Source organism: Struthio camelus, chromosome 26, assembly GCF_040807025.1.
Source record: "Struthio camelus isolate bStrCam1 chromosome 26, bStrCam1.hap1, whole genome shotgun sequence".
In the NCBI taxonomy this organism is placed as follows: Eukaryota; Metazoa; Chordata; class Aves; order Struthioniformes; family Struthionidae; genus Struthio; species Struthio camelus.
This window is the reverse complement of record NC_090967.1, coordinates 1,615,431-1,638,357: the sequence shown is the minus strand read 5'-3', so window position 1 is coordinate 1,638,357 and position 22,927 is coordinate 1,615,431. Positions and strand designations below refer to the sequence as shown.

Here is a 22,927-nt window from a genome sequence, read left to right as displayed (position 1 = left end):
GTGGGGAGGGAGGGGTAGGAACAGCTCAGAGTCCCTTTCCTCACCCATCCTAAATATGCAGTGGGGCAGGACTTGTCCTGCTGACCACTACCAGGAAACCTTAAGCCTGACTGCTTGGTCAAATGAACCAGCACGGAGCTTCCCCGTTATCAGGAAGCCCTTGGAGACAAGCATTACTCAAAGCAAGCAGTCTGTGCTCCTCTGCTGCAGCACCAGCTGCACTTCCCGCCCACCTCACCCCTTCCCACAGAGGAAGAGGTGTGAGGTTACCTGTAAACACTTGTAACACCTCTTTATCCAAACCAGCACCCCCAGGAGCACCCCATTTCCTACAGACTGAGAAAAGTGTACTGTTTGCAGCCCCTACACTGGTTTTGTGAGAAAGGACTTTATTGAGTTACAGACTGTATAGCTCAATCCTTCTTTGCAGCAGCTTTCCTCATGGCTGCCAGGACATTACTGAGTTCTTCCCTCTTTCGCTTGGCCCGAATGTGAGTGCCAACCTGCAGAGAAAGAGAGCAGAGCAGTCAGCATTGATTCCAGTAGAGAACAGGTGAAACACCTTGTCTGGTATGCTTCACGCATTCAGTGAAAGATGCTCTACTCAAAAACAGGCAGGACAGTAAAGTTTTGGTATGGACCTGAACACCATCAACCTTAAACAGCCAGCCAGGAATTACTTGCCATCTCATCTCAGTAGTACTCCTACACAACACAAGTTTGTTGGATGGTTTTTTTTTTTTTTTTTTTTGGGGGGGGGGGGGGGGAAGCAAGCAGGCAGAGACCACTCACTCAGCTATCAGGGCTACCTTCCCTGGTGAAACCCTGGTGTTTCAAGTCAGTTGGTTAACGACATCCAGCCTCTTATCAATCAGTACTGGTCTTGTATTCCCTGCACCAGATTTGCAAATTACACAAAATCTGCAATGCAGATTCGGGGTTACTGTAGCTTGTACTTTGCTGGCAAAGCCTTACTTGAGTCCATCTCCCTCTCCCCACCCCCAGACCCCCACACAGCCTGAGGAACTCTCCCTTCACTCCCTCAGGTCAGACCAATAATTGCCCAAACCACTGAAAAAGCAAGAAAATTAACTACAAAGTGAGATTTCCTTAAGGGCAGAAAAGAAGAGAGTTTTTAGCATCTTCGTTGAAGATGTGATATTCACCTACCCTTTTCTTTATGAACTTCAGAGCACGTTTGTCTTTGGAAACTTTCAGCAATTCCATAGCTCGCCTCTCATAGGGTGCAAAGCCACAGACTTCCCTGATCATGTCTCGCACAAACTTAGTGTGTTTGGTCAGGCGCTAAGGGAAGAGAAAGAAAAAAAGATTCAGGTCACAAAGAAATTGATTGAGAGCTGGCTAAATTAGCAGTTCAATTAGCTAAAAGTCACATAGCATTTGGGTCCCTATTTAAAAACATCATTTGCCTAAAAAGCTAGACTTAGGCTGCAAAAGCCATTCCTTGTCAAATGCCAGAATCACTGCATCCCTTTCACATGCCCTGCAAGCTCTAGAACAACTAAACATGACTGTTCACCAACACCCTTACCACAGCCACGGAGGAAAAAGGTTTTACTGTTTGTTCTTTAAGTACAACACTAACCAGACAGCAGTGATACACTTCATTGAAAGACATAACAAGTGCTTGATTTACACCCAAAAGCTTCCAGTTGTACTTCAGTCACCAGCAAGCAGCCAGCCTATTTCATTAATCATGTCTAGACATCAGAGGTGATACCCAGAGCTTTTAGGGAAAAAATTTCTTCAGCAAACTGCGGAGTTCAGATGGGTTGTTCAGCAGCATTTCACATACACAAACAAATCCAACATCACACAAGCAGCCTTGAAAAGCATGTAGGCAGAGAGTATGTCTGTACTCAGACATACTGTCTGAATTTTCTGTACTCAGATGCAATTAAGGAATTAGAAATAAAAGCAAGTAGAAGAATGGAGAAAGAGGAAAAAAAAAAAAAAAAAAAGCAAGTCTTCCTGAAGGATTAAATTGCAAGAGGCAGTGGCAAACTCTGGGCTAAGACATCAGAATTACATGCTATATTAGCATGTCTCAGAGGAGTCAAGTTGCATGGTAAGAGCTAAACAGAACAGTGATCCAGATGAAGCATGCTAGTCTCATGCATTTTAGTATCTGGTGTTTTTCATGGTTTAGAGACCAGTATTTTTTAGAAAAAGCAAGACCTTAAGAAATCCAGACTGTGTGCCATTATGCATCTCAATTAAATCTCAGTAAATTAAGTGCTTTAAATTTAATCAAAGCATTTAATTAGAAAGTGGCATAAAAGATGGAAACTGAACTAATATCTCATGTTAACACATGTTTACTGAACCCTGATAACTCCCTATATTTACCATTACTGAGCAAGTTGCATGGGGGATAACTGTTGCCATTACCAACAGAAGCAACCTAGAAAGGACTTCAGAAGTCATCCACTGTATTTCCTATTTCATTGCTAACTCCATTTAAGCCACATATCTGTCTCATTTTTTCATTACAGATTACTCTCTTGGTTGTTCTCCTCTGCCCAGCTATTTAGTTCCACACCCATGTTCACAAATTTAAAACTTGTCATGATTTAAACTCCTCCCCTCCATGTCTAACAAAATTAGCTTTCCCAACCCTTTAAACAAGTTACGTTTTCCTACATATTTTCTGTTGGTCCCAGTCTTCATTGCCGTTCAGTGTCAGACAGCACTGTACTCAGACCATGGGTGGAGGAAGTACTAAAAGCATGCATTTTTTCTGCAAGCCAGCCAATGACAAAGATTCAGTTCCTATACCCTGACTGCTGCTGTAGACAGCCATCCATCTCGCATTTAGACAGCTTGTATCTCCAATTAAGTGCTAGAATTAGACTTCAAAATATCGTGCCAGTGTCTACCACAGCTCCGCACTGCCTGCAAGTTTATCTAACCCATACTGTCAGACCTTTACTGTCCCTCTTTAGCAGTCAAGAGAGAACTGAAGAGTACCATATACTTCTGGAAGGCTGCAACACTGCACCTCGTTTCCCTGAGCACCGTCCTGAGCCGTAACAAACTGCAGCTAATTCCTTTTCCTTCACGCGTTCTTCCTTCCACTTGCAGAAAACAGGGAAGTGAGCAAAGAAGCCTTTCTCCTGCGGTACCAGGCCGCTGTGTGCCCTGTTTTACGCCGGCCGAAGAACAAAGGGCAAAAGCAGCACTCCCCAGCCTGAACTCCGCTCCCGCAGGCTTCTTAGGGGTCAGAAGCCCTCGGAGCCGCGGCTTCCCGAAGCGACAGCACCGGGTCCCGCCTCCTCCCCGCCAGACGCTAGAGCCCCTCACAGGGCCGGAGCCGGCCCCACACTCACCCCGCGGCGGCGGCACTGCCTGGGCTTCGACACGTTCTTCGTCACCTTGTGGCCCTTGTTGAGGCCGACGGCCATAGGGTAACGGATCGCCATGCCTGCGGGGACAGAGCAGTCAGCACTCACAGCCCCGGCCCCCGCCCTGCGCCACGGATGGGCGCGGATTCCGCCGGCCCCAGACCTCACCTGCTGCTCTGCTAATGGCGGCGGCGCCGGAAGAGGGAAGCGCGCGCGGAACGCCGGGACAGCACCTCCCCCGGTCCGCCGGGAATGACGAACACGCAAGCCGCCCTGGTGAAGGTGGATTCTCTGGCGCACGCAATGACCATAGAGGCGGGAGCGCGCACGCGCCCTGCCCGCGAACGGCAGCGAGGCGGGAGCAGCCATTCAGGGTCACGTCAGGGAGGGGACTGGGCCTCCGGGGCGGGGCAGGGCAGGGCAGGGCAGGGGGGCCACCGGGGAGCCCCTCGACCCGCCAGGGCGGACCAGGCAGCCGCGTCCCCCCAGAGCGTCCCTCTTGGCGGTCTGGCCGGGCCGGGCGGGCCTCGCCTGAGGAGGGGCTCGGCGCCTCGCAGCAGCGCTCGCTGCGGGTCAGGCCGCGGTGCGGGGTTGGAGTGGGCGCGGACCTCTCTCTCTCCCGGGAGCGTTGATTTCTCCGTCACGTACCAGGGCTGAGCGGGGACGCTGCCGTACTGCGGCAGCGGCCCTCCTGCCCAGGAGCGGATGGCCCCTTCTGTCCTAGTGGCTGCGGTGCTCTGGGTACGTCTGCGGGACAGGATGCCTAGCATGTGTTGAGCGCTAGGATTAGACGCGCTCCGCGTAGCCTGCTAGGGTCTAGATCTGCATCCCAGTAGGTCTGTCCTCTCTGTCGGTCTCTTACTTCTGCAGTACTTTCAACTCCTGAATGTCAGGACACCAAGCACTCAGTGTGACAGGGCCCTTCATAATCTAATCTGTGGCTGTGCTTTCAGCAGGAGGTTGGGCCAGATGATCTCCGGAGGTCCCTTCCAACTTAGACTTTTCTACAATATTGTTAGCACGTTCTTTGTAAGAAGTCAGAGACTATGGATTAAGGAACTCCCAGGCTAACAAAGTAGGTGACTCTCACAGGAGTCCCCCCAGCAGAAGCAAATGAAGATTAATAATGCCACACTGTGGTTTTGAAAAGACTGAAGAAAATGGAGCAGAAAAGCGCTAGAGATTATTTACTTCCCTATACACAAGTCTTTTTGGTAGGCATCTTTAGTAAATTGAAATAAAATGTTTAAAAAATTCTCAATACTGCTATAATGCTTTTGGCAGTTTCAGTTCATTTTAGTATGCAAAAGCACCCTGAGATAGCTCTGTTGGTGAATTCACCAGAGGTTGACTGTACTGTCGATGATGTTCTCTGCTTCTATGGCAATCCCATCATTTCATACTTTTTTGTGTAGTTTTGTCTTGACGTGGCTGTATTTAGGTCTTCTGTTCTATATGCAGAGTCTATAGTAGGTAATACTGGTTCTCTGCAACAATAAAAATATGTTCAAAAAGAATATTCACTGGTATGAACTATGAGGCCAATTAAAAAATCTTACAGCAGAAATCTCAACAGAGCACTGTGAACAACTAAGTTGGTGCCCCAGAAAACTGTAAATACTTAATTGCTAATAGCAGCTATCTAATAAATAATTGTGAGGGGGAAAAAAGACAACACCTTGCTGTTTTCTGCTCCTCAAGTGTGATGCAAGTATGTATGTAACAGCTAGTATAAAACCAGTTACCGCTACCAACAATGCTGTAAGAACATGAGAGGTCGAGTGGTACTCTTTTCCTGGGGTTGACGTGCCCTCCAGAGCAAGCTTGCCTTTCACAGCAGCCTGCAGCATCATAGGATCTGAAGCAGTTTGCTGTGGGATCTTACATAGTAAATTCAGAAACCCCAGAAATAATCACAACAAAAGGAAGCTGATATGCTCACTCTGACAAAGAGAAAAATATCCTTTTTGTCTGTTAGGCTAATTCCTCTGTAATAGACATATGGGTTTGGTATCCAAAAATCAGCATTTATGTGAGAAGTTCAATATGCATCTCTAAAGAAAACAAAAGAGCACTGTATAGGTGTGTATATATGTAAACGTGTGTGTGTGTGTGTATGCATGTATGTATATCACAGTGCAGCACAGAGAGAATTCCTGGGAAAAACAAGGTTGCTACTGGGCTCCTCCATTTTCTGCCTCGTAAATGCCTTTTCTGCCCTTCTCTCCATAATCCGTTCCCCACAAATATTATGCTGTACTTTTCCCGCTGAAGATGTGCTGCTTGAGGGAAACATATATCATATGCTTTTACTGCTTTGTTATTATTATCAGGAGTAAAAAAACCACTTATGTAACCTTCTGCTATCTATGGAAAGCATTTCAACCAAAAAGAAGTATCTGTCAACCATACCCATCAGGGAACTGCAATTTGGCATGTGTTTTCTAAGGGTCTGTTTGATGACTTTTGAAACCAAAGTTACACAGCTGGGTTTCAAAATTAAATGTAGCAAACAGACCAGAGTAGCTGGTATTTATCTTCATAATTTTTATCAACCAGAATTATGATGACACTGTACTTGTTTTCTGGTTTTGAAAGACTTGTCAGCACTGTTACTAATTAAAGCAAGGTAAAGTCTCAGCATGTCTCAGTCACAGAGGATGCAGAAGGACAGGAGCTTTTCCCTCTAGAACTTGTACCCATTCAGGGAATCAGTGTATCAGTTCTGAACTCAGATAAAAGCAGGGATCCCACTCTTTTCTTCTTTGGGGACTAAGACAAGTTCAGTGAATGGAAGCATGGCAGGAGATAGGTGCTGACAAGTGCCACATTTCTTCATGTCTGCTAAATGCAGTTAAAAATGCCTCACTCCAAAAATGACAAAGCTCCTACATTCCTAGACAACTGGGGGAACGGGGGGGCGGGGGGGGTCCCTCTCTAGCATCTCTAACACACTAATTTCAACAATTGCCACATAGCAGAGATGAGTCATCTTCAGATAGCCATTTCTCATTTATTTTAAAACACTTCCTTCCTAATGTTCAAAGCTTGGCTGATGACATGATATGCTACAGCTACTGACTCTGTGGACAGACAAGTATTTGGACTTTTTACAGCATGTGACAATGGATAGAAATTATCTGGTAGTTGTTTTGCTTCAATTTGTTCTTGTTTTGTCATCAGAGATATGCAGACTCTGAGTCCATTCTTCCTGAAATGTCTCTTTTTCTTTCTTCACCATGCCTTCTGTCTTCATCTCTTTAGAAAGAAAGAAATTTTGATTGCAAATAACTGTTCATCATGAGGAACATGTTATCTTCAGAAGGCAGTACTTCTCAAAATGCTTAATAAAAGTTTAAAAAAAGGCAAGTCCTCGGTTTTGTCTAGCTTTGACTCAAGCGTGAAACCTTCTGCCAGCTCTCCTCCCGCTTTGTTTCCTTTGCTACTTCCTCACTCTCAGGTGACATGTGCCTAATGGCTGAGAAAGCACAAAGGTCCTCGGCATCAGGCGTGGCAGAACAGAATCTGTTAAAGTTCTCCATTTCACAGACAGTTTGCAAGAGTTTGTGCACGTCTAAAGCTATGCTTTTTAGTTGTAAAAGGCTCAGGAGCATGTTTTTGCTAATTTCTGAAGGGCAAAACAAACTAATAAGGCAACATGTTTGATTTCCCACTGACAGCTTTACAAATATATCTTTAAGTTAGATGATGACAAATCAAAAGAAACAGATGAAACAGATTTTTTTTTTAAATGAAAGCTCTTGGATTTTCTTGCCTAAGAAAATCCTTACCCCAGAGCTGAATGTATTGTTCAGCCCAATGAATTGTCTTCTGCTTTCAAAGAGATTTCTTTTAATTTTTAAAAATTGAAAACAGAACTTTTGTCTTGAATTTTAAGCAAAGTACAGGATTTTACATGCAGTCATTGGACAAAATATAGATATAGCCTAGGATGTAGGACTTGTTCCTGCTCTAGTAGAGGAGTTGTTCTGACTCTCTGGCAAAGTCTCTTTGGACTCTCTGTCACCTAGCTAATGGCAGGAATTCAAGATATGAGGAATATTCCTCCCTAAAGTCCTGTTTTACGTCTAGCCCTAATTCTTTTCTCCACAGGAGGGCAGAATATCCACGAACCTTCATTCTGAAGGGGAGGGGGACTGCCCTACAAAGACAAAAGAAAACCTAACTCTGCTTCATTCTAACATGTTTAGAAGTCCAGTGAGTAAAATTAAGAACGCCAAATTTGTTATGTGCACTTCTAATTCAGGTCAAGTCTGATATAATCTTTACCAACGTTATGAGGACTCTCAGATGAGGTCAGCTAAAGGTCCATCCAGCCACAAGCTCTGGTTTTCCTCGGGGAGGGGGTGCTGCACACCCCAAGCTGGAGAAACTGCCATTGTGCCTGGGACTATCTTGCTAGCTGTTTACATCAGCTCTGGGTGTGCAGAAGAAAGGAAGGATATACCTGCTTTGTGTCTGTGACCACCATCTGGCAAGGTGGCCCTAAAATAAACATTTGCCCAAAGGAAGAGGAAACCACTGCTTTCTGCTGCCCGGTTCCATGAGCACGAACAACCTGGTGTGGACACAGGGCTTTTCCACCACTCACCCTGGCTGTTGCTCTATCCCACTCATGACATATTCTTCTTCTCCACTCAACAAGCAAACACATAGATATACAGCCCCCAAATTCTCCTTGGGCTTCCCCTCATTTTACCCTCCTACTCTTCATTGAAATGCCAAGAAACATTGTCCTTTCCCCATCCTTTCAGCCCCTTTGCCTCCCATTGTTGCTTTCACAAGTTCCTCACTGCCTACCAGAAAATCCAGCTTTTCAGTTCCCAGAAGCCTTTGCTCTATTCCAACAGTGTTAAATGTCTTCTCCTACATTCCCAGCATTTGCAAGTGGTTTGCATCTCAGCTGAATTTCCCCCTTTATCTGAATTCTGCATTAAGTCCGCACACACTTTGCCTTACCACTTTCTTAGAGCCATTAGGAGCAAACACCCCATCGGGGGTCTCCCATGGGGACTTTGGCTTGCCTAAGGACAGGATGGGTGGAGGTTGTTCCCAGCTGAGTTACTAATTCTTTCCAAAACATGATGTCAGATTGACATTTTGGATACTGCTGGCCATTCTTGCAATTTTAATCTGCAGGGATTCTACTTCTAGGGACACATTGCTTTCGAGGCCATACCTATGGGTTCCTTGGTAGTTTATTAGCCTGATGATTTTCTATCTGCTGGAGGGGACAGCAGAAGAAAGGTGACTATAGCAACATGTCATGAGGCATCAAAGCAACATTGAGCTCCATGGGCACAAGGGGCTGGAGCAGATGTTGTCTTGAGCATCGAATGAGACAGTGCAGGAGAACTCAGGCTGCCACAGAACAGAGTGAGTGCTCTTAGCGTGCTCACTGGTGAGGCACAGGGAGCAGAGAATGTGCTGCTACTTGCAGGATCTCCTTCTGGGTGGGACCTGGCAGAACCTCCCTTACCTGGCAGGCTAATTTTTTTTTTTTCAGATCTGTGTGCAGCAATGTAGCTTGACACTCATGGAAGACATAGGCTATTGTAAGAGACATGAAAAGATGAAAGATTTAGTGGTTCCGCCTCACATTTGTAGTTCAAGGGAAGAAGCAGAGCGCTTCTGTGAAACATATCTGGTGGCACCACTTCTGCCCCATGGACACTGGGAGGAGGGAGGCAGAGTAATGGGCACCTGCAACAGTGTGCAGGGTATGGGAGATATTCAGGTGACCTAGCTGGCCAGAAGGACAGAGAGATGGTAGCTTAGCAGAGGGGATGAACAGGCACCACTGGATTTCTTGATGACAAGGAGACCTGGAAGAGACTCCATATTTGTACCTAATGGGGGGCCCCACTCCCAAATATCAATTAGCATCAGTCATTCAGAGGACTTGGATCCAGCAGAGCTGAATCCAGAGATGGTGCTCACTCATTTAGGATGGAGAAAACCAGGACCAGGTTCCTCAGGACACAGATGGTAAATGTAGCTACAGAGATCCAACAACTGTGACATCTACTCATTTCTGGACATAAGTGATACCATTGCTGGCAGTATCCAAAATACAAAAATATTTCCTCAATTGCAGCAGTCAAACTGTGGCAAGATAATAGTGTGAGTTTATGCCATATGATGTGTTCATGAAAGAGCACTTTGGGAGACTGGGGACTGAGGCTCTATGGCCCAGTGGTTGGGAAGGAGCAGAATGGTATGGAACATCTTATTTCAGAAGCAGAGATGAGCCACAGCAGAGCTGAGCTGGGGTAAATGTGAAGCAGGCACCGGAATTTCTAATAACTCTGTGGAGAAGAACGAGCACAAGAACGGTCCATCTCAAAGTACAAGAAGTTGAGCAAGCATGGCAGGAGGCCAGACTGGCTGAATGGGGAACTCTAGATTGAACTTAAATGCAAAAATGAAGAGTATAGAATATGGAAGCAGAATCAAGCTACATAAGAGAGATGCAAAAGCACTGTCTGGATATGTAGGGACAGAACTGAGGAAGCCAAAGCTCAGCTGGGGTTGGAAAAGCTACAAGAAGTGTTTCTAAAGGTTCACCAGCAGGGAATGGAAGACTAAGAAAAATGTAAGCTTGCTGCTGAATGGTGGAGAGAATCCAGTGATGAAGGACATGAAAAAGCTGGGGTAGTCAGTGTCTTATTTGACATCATTTTTACTGGCAAGGGTCTGTACACAGTCTCTCAGGTCCTTGTTCCTAGTGAAAGAGTTTAGGGGGAGTGAAGTATTACAGACAGTAGAGGAAGATTCAGGTATAGACTGCTTAAGCCAGTCTGACATATTCTGGTCCTTGGGACCAGACACAAAATGTTGCACCCATTTTCAAGAAGGCAAGAAAGAGGATTCAGGAACTTACAGCTGCTCAGCCTTCCATCAGTCCTTGGGAAAGGACCCCTGAGCTTGACTATTTCTATGGCAGGCTCTAGTACCTAAAAGAGCACCCTGAAGGAAGGGCCAAAATCCAACTCCTAAAAGATGCCATCAGATAGCAAAGACATACACTGTCAGACACCTGCTCTTAGTTAAAGCACAGGACAGTGAATGAGAGACCCTACAGAACAGGTGGAACATGGTGGACCACATGTAAGTGTACAAAGATGTTTCAGGCCATGACTGTGTAGGCCTGATCACAGGATCACAGGATGGTTGAGGTTGGAAGGGACCTCTGGAGATCATCTCGTCCAATCTCCCTGCTCAGGCAGGGTCCTCTAGAGCATATTGCCCAGGATCGCGTCCAGGTGGGTTTTGAATATCGCCAGGGAAGGAGACTCCACCACCTCTCTGGGCAACCTGTTCCAGTGCTCTGTCACCCTCACAGTCAAGAAGTTTTTCCCCATGTTCAGATGGAACCTCCTCTGGTTCAGTTTGTGCCCGTTGCCTCTTGTCCTGTTGCTGGGCACCATGGAGAAGAGACTGGCCTCATCCTCTCAACGCCCCCCCCCCCCTTCAGATACACATTGATCAGATCCCCTCTCAGTCTTCTCTTCTCCAGGCTGAACAGGCCCAGCTCGCGCAGCCTCTCTTCAGAGGAGAGATGCTCCAGTCCCCTCATCATCCTTGTAGCCCTGATGTGGGTGAACCTTACAGCACTATGGCTTCCTCTGTGACTATGCAGTCATGCTGCAGAGTGATCCAGAGCACGGAGGGTCCCCGTTCAGCAGGAGGGTCACCCCAGACTGCCTGCATGAGGGATAGCACTCATCCCAGGTTATGACAAAGGCTTTGCTAAGGATGCCCAGAATATGCTGTAAAAGTCTGTATCATGCAGGATAATTACCAGAGAATTTGGCAGAAGCGAGAGGTGGCTCCAGGTGGTCCCAGTCATGTGCATAGACTGTGGTAAGTCTAAGCCACAGGATTTGACACATGGGAGTGGACAGGGTCTGGAGGGAAAAACAGACCTGGAGCAGATGGGTCTGCTATTCTCTGCCACAAGACAAATGAGGTTTATCTTGGTGTCCCTCTTCTTTTCTAGGTATAGAAACAGCACAGTCCATAATCCACTTCACATAGGCACTGGATGCACAGCTGAATGATGATGCCTTGGACACCATTGTCTTCCAGAACATGAAGCTCATCCTGCTCACTGCAGAGGGATGGGCCTTCAAAGCAGGCAACCAAATCAGGTCCAAAATCAGCTCCAACAGCCCATTCCACTGCATTCCTCTTTCAGCCAGCCCCTTGCATGCAGTCATGGCTAAAGAGTCACATGCATTTCCTGGGATCCACCAATTGCAACCATGGGAAGGCAGAGCACTCTTGCCTTCTGCTAGGGAAGCTAGAATCCCAGAGGGCCACCATGGAGCTATATCCACTGATGAACTGTTGTGTGACATCAGGTTTAAGATGCTTTTGCTGGATGTGTTGCTGTAGGGTGGACTCCCACAGCTGGCACAGTGGTGGAGCCCCTCGATCCCATAGTGCCTTGCATCAAATTAATCTCTCCAAAAATGAGGAGGACATGCAGAAAGCTGCAGCCTGGCACTTCCAGTGCAGTGGTCCATCTTCCTATCCTTCTGCTCCCTGGCCAAGGCCTTTTCAGACTGCATGCTGTTGCATTTGCCAAGATCCAGCCATGCCGTTCTACCAGATGTCTTCCAGCAAGCAGCATGGGTCACTCTATGAGCCAGCAGATCCAGGGAGGCTGGGCACTGGAAAGGCAAGCAGGAGACAGGCTCAGCCTCATGCCTACACCCAGGCCCCTATAAATCCAAAGGGCACTATCTTATGTTAATTAATAAAAATGTGCATGCCAGCCAGCATGAAAGCAGCACAGAGGCTTGCATGGAAAAGTGAACAAACCTGACAGTTTTACGAAGGAACACTCCAGAGCCGTTCCCATAGGTAGGCAGAGGCCTACCCTTTGAGCTGAGGCCTTGATGGTCTCAGGCACTGGTTTCTTTGAGAAGCACACCTTCCCCATTGGATCCTGGCTTTCCCACTGGAGGCTTCTGTACTTCAGGTCCCTGAGAGCCTCACTTGCTTCTGCAGGTCTTGGGGCTGTTTGGATCTGCTCTGAGGCCCGCTCTGAGCCAATGTGCTTCATTAGCTCAGCTTTGCATACTTGTGCAGCATGTTTCCCTGAGGAAGGAGCTGCACTGTCTTCCAGGAAGTGATTACTCACAACTGTAACCAGCAAAAATCATAGAGTCCATCATAAGCAGTATTTCAGCAACTGAGGTCCTTGAAGTCAGGGATGGAAATACCCCAGTGCACCAAGACAGAACAAGACTCTGAAAGAGGATATGGGGACAGTAGCACTGACAACATCTCTCTCTGCCACCTAAGAAGTGGTTGGGGCTGCCAGATGCAGAAACCTGTCATTATGATCAAGGCCTGCCTAGCCTCCAAGCATGCTATGCTGGCATTGCTTGGGCACATCTGTGTAGCAGTTGCAACCACTCCTCCACTGGCCTCTTTTATGGGGCAGAAGAGAGCTAGGGAAGGGGTCCATCCAGTCTCTGGGTTGTTGAGAAGCTAGAGGTGATGAGAAGTTAGAGGTGGATGAGGCCATGGCATGTAACGGGGCTGTGCAAGAGGTGATCAGAGCCACACCAAGACAGCCCTTTCATGCTTGAGCTTCTCAGGTGAGAAGTGAAGGTTGCTATTGAGTCCCCACTGCTACATCTTTTAATGAAAACAGCCCTCCTGCACTGGAGGGACTCGGACACCTTGTCTATCTCCTACCTAGCGCCTGCCATGCGTACCTCAGCACACAGGGAAGTGTTGCATGGATCTCATCCCAGCCAGGCTGATCTCTCCCTAGCTTCTGCCAGATGGTTACTGTGTAGCTCACTCTCTCTCTCACATACAAAGTTTTAAAGCCCTGCTTTGAGGCAATCAGACAAACACTTCGCTTTGGTGGTGGCTTTTTAGTTAGCTTTAGGCACATTTTTAAACAAAACGTTGCTTCGTACATCATGGGGCAATTCTCAGATTGGTCCTTGATTCTTCCAACTGAAGCACTTTGAACCTGACTTTAATGAAAACTCTACTTTTAGTAAGTAAACTGCAGTCCAGACAACATCTCCCAGAACTATTTGGTAGCTTGCATGAGTTTCCACTTGCATGAGTTTCCCCAGCAAAATCAGAAACAACAGCTTCTACCATCAAAAACAGGAAAAGAAACAATATGCTAAACGCTTCTCCCACGTCACCCCATAAACAAGGGCTCCAGCTCTTCCACTCAAGCCCTGGTCTCCCCTCTGAAGCAGCACGTGTGCATGGACAAACAGATACACACACAGAAGCCACAAAAGCTGCGTTCCTGACAGAGGAAAGGGAGAAAGAAAGGAAGACAACATCTGAGCTGCAGGCTGCAGAGAAGGTTCACAGTGCTGCAGCAGCTCCTCTATCACTATGTGTAGCAATGAATAGGAATGGCCATGTGTATTTCTAGTGTTGCACACAATGGCTCCTTTTATAGCACAGGACCAGTGCTAAAACTATCACCAATGCTGTCCCAGACCTGCATCTGTTCCCAGATCCACACGCTCCAGGAAAACATGGAAAACAACCACTGCCTGTTCCTTGGAGCTTCTGCTGAACGATGGCTTTCCTCCACCTGGCCAGTCCAGCTACCCACTCGGCCTTAGCAGACAAACTGTCTGCAGCTGCTAGTTCTTCCCTCCAGGCCTAGCAGTTTAGACAGACTATTTTCATCTGCTGAAGAAAAGGATTTAACCCTTCTGGGGCTACGTTGGAGCTTACAAAGTAAAATGGTATTTGGATTTTACAGATCGGGCTAATAGACTTCAGCTCTGTTGACATGCAATGGAATACCTTAATTTTTCATCCAGCTCTTCTGCAGCTACAGATGCCTGAGCACTGGTCTTCCTTATATGTTGCTTATCACTTGCCAAGTGAAAAGGATATGCTCAGGTAAACAACCTTTCTTTCTGTTATAGAAGAGCAAATTTCCCTCCTTCTTACCAGGTGGGAAAGGCCATTTGTAGCCCTATGGATTTCCCTTAGATTTCTCTATTTTGGACAGAATGCAATGACCATTTGTATTATTGTGGCCTTTTACAATATGCACAATGTTTTGTAATGCCAGCAGAAAGTCAGTCTTCTCCCTCCTTTTTTGCTGGTGTTGACACTGACCTGACCCCTAGTCAACTGATGCAGGTAGCTGAACTAGCAGACTAATCCTACCAACCCTCTCCATGTATACGTATATGTGAATGACTGTGTGTATGTATTTATATGTATGCACACGCACACAGAATCACAGAATCACAGAATCGTTTAGGTTGGATGGGACCTCTGGAGATCATCTAGTCCAACCTCCCTGCTCAGGCAGGGTCACCTAGAGCATATTGCCCAGGATCACATCCAGACGGGTTTTGAATATCTCCAGGGAAGGACACTCCACTACCTCTCCGGGCAACCTGTTCCAATGCTCTGTCACCCTCACAGTGAAGAAGTTTTTTCTCAGGTTCAGATGGAACCTCCTGTGGTTCAGTTTCTGCCCATTGCCTCTTGTCCTGTTGCTGGGCATCACGGAGAAGAGGCTGGCCTCATCCTCTTGACACTCCCCCTTCAGATACTTGTACACGTTGATGAGATCCCCTCTCAATCTTCTCTTCTCCAGGCTGAACAGGCCCAGCTCGCGCAGTCTTTCTTCCTAGGAGAGTTGCTCCGGTCCCCTCATCATCTTCACAGGCCTCCGCTGGACTCTCTCCAGGAGCGCCACGTCTCTCTTGTACTGGGGAGCCCAGAAGTGGACACAGTACTCCAGGTGAGGCCTCCCCAGGGCTGAGGAGAGGGGCAGGATCACCTCCCTCCACCTGCTGGCAACACTCTGCCTCATGCACCCCAGGAGACCATTGGCCTTCTTGGCCACAAGGGCACACTGCTGGCTCATGTTTAACTTGTTATCCACCAGCACTCCCAGCTCCTTCTCTGCAGAGCTACTTTCCAGCAGGTCACACACACACACACACACACATACACACGCATACATACATACACACAGACACACACACACACACACAATATATCTATATATATGACTTTCAAGCAGATGAGCTCCCTGCCCTGATTCCTTGCAGGGCTGGCTGAGTATCACTGCAGGCACAAGGGAGGAGACTGGACTGTGTGGGTGGGGCAGTGAGAGTCCATTGCCTCTTTAGGCGCGTCTAGGATGTTAGATTAGCTCAGCCCCATCACCCATCTGTGCCAGAGGAGTCCTAGGCTATCCTCCATGAGGAGCATCCCAGAGGGAGAAGGACCAGGCAGAAGGCCATATCTGGCGGCTACGATACCTCCAAGGAGCCTATGAGGAATACAAGGTCCCTGGTGATGGAGGTTGAGGGTTGGACCTTACCTCTAGCTCAGTGGGTGCTTGGCCCTCCACAGCTTTCCTTTACAAGGGCATGCTGACCTGGACAGGAAGAAATAGCAGGGCAGCACTGCTCCAGGGCGCCACAGTGCAGCTCTTGGCTCTGTAGCAGGGCACAGGAAAAGGAGTTGGCTCTGCTGCAGGAGGCCTTCAGGCATGTTGTTGTTTAAGAGGAGGCTGAAGGGTGGATGAGTTGCATTTCTGCCAGGGATGTGGACAGAGATGCTCCCTCCAGCTCATGGGCAACAGTCACAGTCTGGAAAGGATGGCTGTTGTCAGGGAATGGGAATATTATTATAAACTGCTGTGCCTTGTGCAGGTTGATGTGTTTTCGTGCTATAGGAGAACGACGTGTTTCCCAGTCTACAGAGTGCTTTTGTGAAGGCGCTTATCTCTCTGACGTGTGCCCTCCTGTAACCCTCAGGCAGACTGTGTGATTATCTGAGTGGGACTAGTGGTTCTGTTAAGAGAAAATAATAGACACTGTGTTTGGACAGTGCCTGCTCTCAACAGGTCCCACTAAGTAAAAGCAAGTCTCTTTAACCTGAGGGGTTTTTGACCAGCGTGTGTTGGTGGAGGCAAGGACTGGCCCAAGCACAGAGTCTCTCCTTCGTTTCTCCACAGTAACACAGTCTCTGAGGAGTGGCTATGTGGGGGTTGGCTCTCAGCCTTATAGAAAGCAGCGCTGTCTGCTTGAGCTGTACAACAACAGAGCTGTGAAGTGTTTCTGCATGACTGATCTCATGAGGCATCACGCTCAGAAAAGGCTTGGAGACCTAACATCTCCCACTCCTTGCTTGCATGGATGGATCACCTGCCCACACTTTCTCTCTGGATGCTGGGGATGTCTGCAGAGTCCAGGGCATACCTGTGACCTCCTACAGAGCAGGGAGCAGCCCATGGCTGCACAGGAGACAGGGAAGATAAAGCAGAGAAAAAAAAAAGCAGAGAGGCACCACCAGATCCTGGCCTCAGAGGGAGAGGATAACAGGAGGGGGGGAAGCAGAGAGGTGCTGTTCTGCCTTGTTGCAGCAATGGTTGTGTGACACAGCTTCCCACCTGCCCTTAGGCTAAGGAAAGCCAGAAAAGCAGCAATAGCAATGATGCAATTACTGGGGAAGATGGGGGACTGCAAAGGGGAGTCCTTTGTGTGTGAAGGTTGGGGGCAGCCTTGGCTACAGTGACCATGAGATGCTGGAGTTGAGGATCCTGTGAGGAGGGAGCAGGGCAACGAGTAGGATTGCAACCCTGGACTTGAGGAGAGCTAACTTTGGCCTCTTCAGGGACCTACTTAGGGGAATCTCATGGGGTAGGGCCCTAGAAGGAAGAGGGGTCCAGGAAAGCTGGTTAATATTCAAGCATCACTTCCTCCAGGCTCAAGACGGGTGCATCCCTCTGAGGAAGAAGTCCAGCAAAGCGGGCAGGAGACCTGCATGGATGAGCAAGGAACTCCTGGCAAAACTCCAACAGAATAAGGAAGTCCACAGAATGTGGAAAAGGGAACAGGCCACTTGGGAGGAATACAGGGACGTTGTCAGAGTGTGCAGGGATGCAACAAGGAAGGCTAAGGCCCATTTGGAATTAAATCTGGCAAGGGATGTCGAGGACAACAAAAAGGGCTTCTTCAAATACATCAATACAAAAGGAAGACTAGGGAAAACGTCGGCCTGCTGCTGAATGGGGTGGGTGCCCTGGTAACGAAGGACACAGAGGAGGCAGAGTTGCTGAATGCCTTCTCTGCTTCAGTCTTTACTGCTAAGGCCAGTCCTCAGGCAATCCAGACCCTGGGGACAAGAGAGAAAGGCTGCAGAAAGGAAGACTCTGCCTTGGTGGAGGAGGATCAGGTTAGAGATCTTTTGTCCAAACTTGACATCCATAAATCCATGGGCCCCGACACGATGCACCCATCAGGATCCACTCCCTCATAGTGCTGAGGGAGCTGGCGGATGTTATCGCTAGGCCCCTCTCCATCATCTTGGAAAGGTCCTGGAGATCAGGAGAGGTGCCTGAGGACTGGAAGAAAGCCAGTGTCACCCCAGCCTTCCAAAAGGGCAAGAAGGAGGAGCCAGGAAACTACAGGCCTGTCAGCCTCCCCTCCTTCCCTGGAAAGCTGATGGAACAGCTCCTCCTGGAGGTCCTCTCTAAGCATGTGGAGGACAAGAAGGTGATCAGGCATAGTCAGCGTGGATTCACCAAAGGGAAATCATGCTGGACCAATCGGATAGCCTTCTGGGAGGGAACGACTGGCTGGGTAGATGAGGGCAGAGCAGTGGATGTGGTCTCCCTGGCCTTCAGCAAGGCTTCCAACACTGTCTCCCATCACATCCTCCTAGGCAAGCTCAGGAAGTGTGGGTTGGATGAGTGGTTGGTGAGGTGGATTGAGAAGTGGCTGGATGGCCGAGCTCAAAGGGTGGTGGTGAATGGCGCAGAGTCAAGTTGGAGGCCTGTGGCTAGCGGTGTCCCCCAGGGGTCAGTCCTGGGTCCAGTCTTGTTCAATGTATTCATCGATGACCTGGAGGAAGGCACAGAGTGCACCCTCAGCAAGTTTGCTGATGATACTAAAGTGGGGGGAGAGGCTGACACACCAGAAGACTGTGCTGCATTCAGAGGGACCTGGACAGGCTAGAGAGGTGGGCGGAGGGGAACCTCCTGAAGTTCAACAAAGGCAAGTGCAGGGTCCTGCACCTAGGCAGGAAGAACCCCCTGCAGCAGTACAGGCTGGGGGTTGACCTGCTGGAAAGTAGCCCTGCAGAGAAGGAGCTGGGAGTGCTGGTGGACAACAAGTTAAGCATGAGGCAGCAGTGTGCCCTGGTGGCCAAGAAGGCCAATGGGATCCTGGGGTGCATTAGGCAGAGTGTTGCCAGCAGGTGGAGGGAGGTGATCCTGCCCCTCTCCTCAGCCCTGGTGAGGCCTCCCCTGGAGTACTGTGTCCAGTTCTGGGCTCCCCAGTACAAGAGAGACGTGGCGCTCCTGGAGAGAGTCCAGCGGAGGGCTACCAAGATGATTAGAGGGCTGGAGCACCTCTCCTAGGAAGAAAGACTGCGCGAGCTGGGCCTGTTCAGCCTGGAGAAGAGAAGATTGAGAGGCGATCTCATAAATGTATGTGTACAAGTATCTGAAGGGGGAGTGTCAAGAGGACAGGGCTAGACTCTTCTCCGTGGTGCCCAGAGACAGGACAAGAGGCGACGGGCATAAACTGAAACACAGGAAGTTCTATCTGCACATAAGCTGTGAGGGTGACAGGGCACTGCAACAGAGAGGTAGTAGAGTCTCCACCTAAACCTGAGAAAAAACTTCTTGACTGTGAGGGTGACTGAGCACTGGAACGGGTTGCCCAGAAAGGTGGTGGAGTCTCCTTTGCTGGCGATATCCAAAACCCATCTGGATGTGATCCTGGGCAATATGCTCTAGAGGACCCTGCTTGAGCAGAGGGGTTGGACTAGATGATCTCCAGAGGTCCCTTCCAACCTAAACCATTCTGTGTGATTCTGTGATTTCCAAAGGGAGTTCCTGTGAGGGAACTCACAAAAGGGCAGGAGTTCCAGGTGATGCTTTGAAGATGGTTTTCTGAATAGAGGTGAGCACAGGAATGACGGTGTTCATCTTCCAGTGTAGTGTTAGTCCTTTCTTGTATGTATGCCAACAGGGGAGTCCTGCAGAAAGGAAACGGTGTTGTTGCTTTTACATAAAAAGGCATTTTGGACAAAAACAAACAGAAGATTGGTCATAAAGTGGTTGGCGTGGTCAGGGTGCTGCCTGTTGTTATGGCACCAAAGGAGAAATGTGCAGAGTGGGGAGGAGAAAATTATTTGATTGAAAAAGTAAGCAGAGAGAATTCAAGAGATTTGAGTAAATACAGAGCAAAGGCAGGGGGTAAACTGTCATAGTGGCCATAGATGGCCCATATAAATGTAGGTTCTTCACACAAGATTTTTCTTGTGGGAGTCTTGCTTGCTGGCCATGCAGCCAAAGATGTCCTGAAGTGGCTGAGTGCCTTTCAAGGTGCCGAATCACTATGCTGGAAGGGCTCCCAACTCCTTGCCAGACATAGTGTGGAGGTATTCTGTCCTCCTGCCTCAGGCCAGTCTTGCAGACTGGACCCCTGCCACAGGAAAACTGGGTGTGGTGGCCACTAAAACAGAACAACACCAATTAGTGACATGATCCAAAATTTATTTGTTTAGCAGGAGGGATATAGCAGATAGGTAGAGATTCCATTCTACAACACACAGACATTACACACACAAATCAGAGCCTCTGCCCCTCCAGCCCAGGTTAGACCAGCACAGTATCCAGCACAGTATGAGCCCCTAGAAGAGCATACTCACTTTTTGAGCCACCAGCATGCAGACATGCTGGCAGCTGGGCTCCTACAAGTGATGGTTCCTCTCATTGACCTGTAGCAGTGTCGGCTGTGTGTGTATGATACCCCCCACCCCACCCCAAGGAGCTACTGGGTTAACTTCTTATTGCTTTTTAAATTAAATTGTTGGCATAAGCTGCCAGTAGCCTCACTAATCATGGCCACACCAATCTCTTTGACTTCCTCCATACCTGAGGCCAGCTAGCAGTTTTCACTGTGTCTCCTATCACTCTCTGGCCTCCCACTCCAAAAGTGTTATGAAAAATACAAATTCATTCAATAGTTGCATAACAGAGTTAATCTACTACTCGGGGGATTTACTCACACCAATGACTGATATGCTAGCCTCCAGCATAATCCCTCTGCTGTGTGAGTAAATCCCCAGAGACTGATGAAGCCCTGGCGTATGACAGAACTATTAATTTATGATTGTGGTATTGCAGGCCCCTTCAGAGCACTTATCCGCACTACTAAGACTCACAGAGGTGGATACCATGCTGGGCTGTGGTGAGCTGAGGTGATAACTTTCCTGATATACTGAGGGAGAATGGGCTTGTTATTTTGGGTGTGTGGGAACGCTTGCCAGAAGCCACCAGAGGATGTCCCGAGTTTAAGTGATATAAACTGTGCCCTAGTTACAGAGTGGGTGAGTTACACTGAAAAAATGTACTGGCACATGAAGCATTACATCTAAATACGTCTCAATTAACCTGGGCGAAAGTCTTGCTGAAGTGAGGCCTCAAAAGAGTGGCTTATCAGCCTCAAAAAGTACCCTCTCCTGTACTTCTCTCCTCATGACACTCAGGGGCTGGATAGGAAGAGAGAGGGCAAGTCATATATTAGCTCTCTGCAGATTGAGAAGCTCAATACTTCCAACTCCACACTTATTTCCTCTAGATTTCCCAGAGTTACAGTCTTTTGCACTCAAGGGAGATTAAAGTTCAGTCAGAGCAGGCCTGACTGTGAATTTCCTGCTCTCAGGGAGATCTCCCACAGAGCAATGACATCAGCGTCTCCAACTCCCACTGCATAATGGCCCCCATCTTCACAGCGGACAAAACTGCTTCTGGAACTGTGTCCACACTGTACCAAGAAGGGCCAAGCTGAACCTATTTTTCCTTTTATATGCAGGATTTCTATAGCAACTGTAAAAAAAAAATGAAATCCTACAAAACTATGATATTCTCATACCCAGAAATGAAGTTTAGCAGTGCTAAGGTAGCCTGCAAATACCTCTGTCAGTCTAAATCTTCTCATTTGCTGCAGCTCCTGCTCATTTACTCTATCAAAGCAAATCGCATTCATGGCTACCCAGAACATCCACTTCTTGCACTGCTTCCTACCAGTCAGATGATGCAAATATGGAGCAAAAGCTCCCCAGGAAGGAAGATCCCACAGGGCTAGTGATAGAGAAAGAAGCCGTGGGATGCTGCTGGCCTTCAGAATTCCCATACACAGAATCGGCTGCAGGAGAGCAAGGGGGTAGACACCAGGATGAGAAAAATAAAGCTGCCGTCTCACAACACATGCAGCTGACCAGCCTTGCTATGCCATGGGGCATCTGTCTGGGTTTGTAGTCAGGTGCTCAACTCATGACATGGTGAGTGTCTTCCTGTTGTATAGTCATGTTTAGTCAAAGCTGTCTCTTCTGTTATAGATGTGCAACTCCAGCAGAAGTGTGCTGATTGATGCCTGTGCTCTGGCACCTCAATGTTGGCACCAGCTGTAGGCTGGAAAAAATGATTTCCATCAAGACCGATGCGTTGATAGGACCAGCAAGCTAGGTCCACAGAGTTATTGCATGAAGCTCAACACGCTTTACAAACATTAGCTGAGTAAACTTCATAGGCATTTTAATTTCCTCACAAGATTTTTATATATCTTGATAAATAACCCTGTGTAAAATACTTTGAGATCTTGGGTGCACTGCACTTTGGAACTGCAGAATGCATTCCTTTCATCTCTTTATCAATCACATGATATACGCAAGTGATACACACCTACCTCTTCATATCCACAAACCTGTTTTCCCTCCCTTCATATACATTTACTATGTAAGTTTTATATTTGACTGAGGCTCTGCTTTAAGGAATCCCAGCACTCCCAGGTGCACATTGCAGTTCTCGTGTTACTGTATGACAGGCTAATTATCTTACAAAGGGGAGCCAAAGGTTTCTGCTTTCACTTTGTTTTGCTAAAAAATCGAGCTCCTACCATACTGATTTTTTTTTAATAGAATAAAATTGAAATCTCATCCCTTCCCTAGTGAGATCACGACAGAGGCTGAGTCAGTCTGGTGAGACATGGGGTATATAACAGGCTACTGCAGCTGCTGGAGGAAAATATGTAAATAGCTCTATGGTGATGGGCACCAAGCCAGCAGCAGTTGGTCTGCGGATTTGAAAATAAGGCGCCAAATGGTTGTTTTGAAAAAAAACACTGTTTTTTTTTTTCCACTAGTGTTTGAGATCAGTGCCAAGGTTTTATATAATATCAGTATGGGGGTGTGACCACTGCATACTCCCTTCCCACTGCTCCTCTGGAACAGTAATGATCTAAGTGATTCTGAAAGCAGGCACAGAGCTGAGATTGCTCCAGGCTGATAAACCTTTGTGCACTCAGAGAAACTGCATTTCAGCACCAATCCCCAATCTCCTCTACTACCCAGTCTCCCAACTGCCAAATGGCTAAAAGATCAGCAACTTGCTCACATTTTGAAGAAACCTGAACTCTATGGAGCACTGAGAACCTGGGGCCACCCTGGCCGACTGCAGAGTCTTTTGTCTTTGGACACCTAAAAGTGCAGCT

The 22,927-nt window shown here is 47.8% G+C and overlaps 1 protein-coding gene across 1 annotated transcript; it reads right to left on the bottom strand.

Annotated features, from left to right (window-relative positions):
* Positions 1 to 369: 369 nt before the first annotated feature.
* On the bottom strand, positions 370 to 4,114 carry RPL36 (ribosomal protein L36). The gene is made up of 4 exons (XM_068920427.1): positions 3,534 to 4,114; positions 3,351 to 3,445; positions 1,171 to 1,305; positions 370 to 503 (listed from the first exon to the last, which is right to left on the bottom strand). The coding sequence occupies exons 2-4, from the start codon at positions 3,441 to 3,443 to the stop codon at positions 414 to 416; spliced, it is 318 nt and encodes a 105-aa protein (XP_068776528.1). The 5' UTR covers positions 3,444 to 3,445; positions 3,534 to 4,114; the 3' UTR covers positions 370 to 413.
* Between the last annotated feature and the right edge of the window lie 18,813 nt (positions 4,115 to 22,927).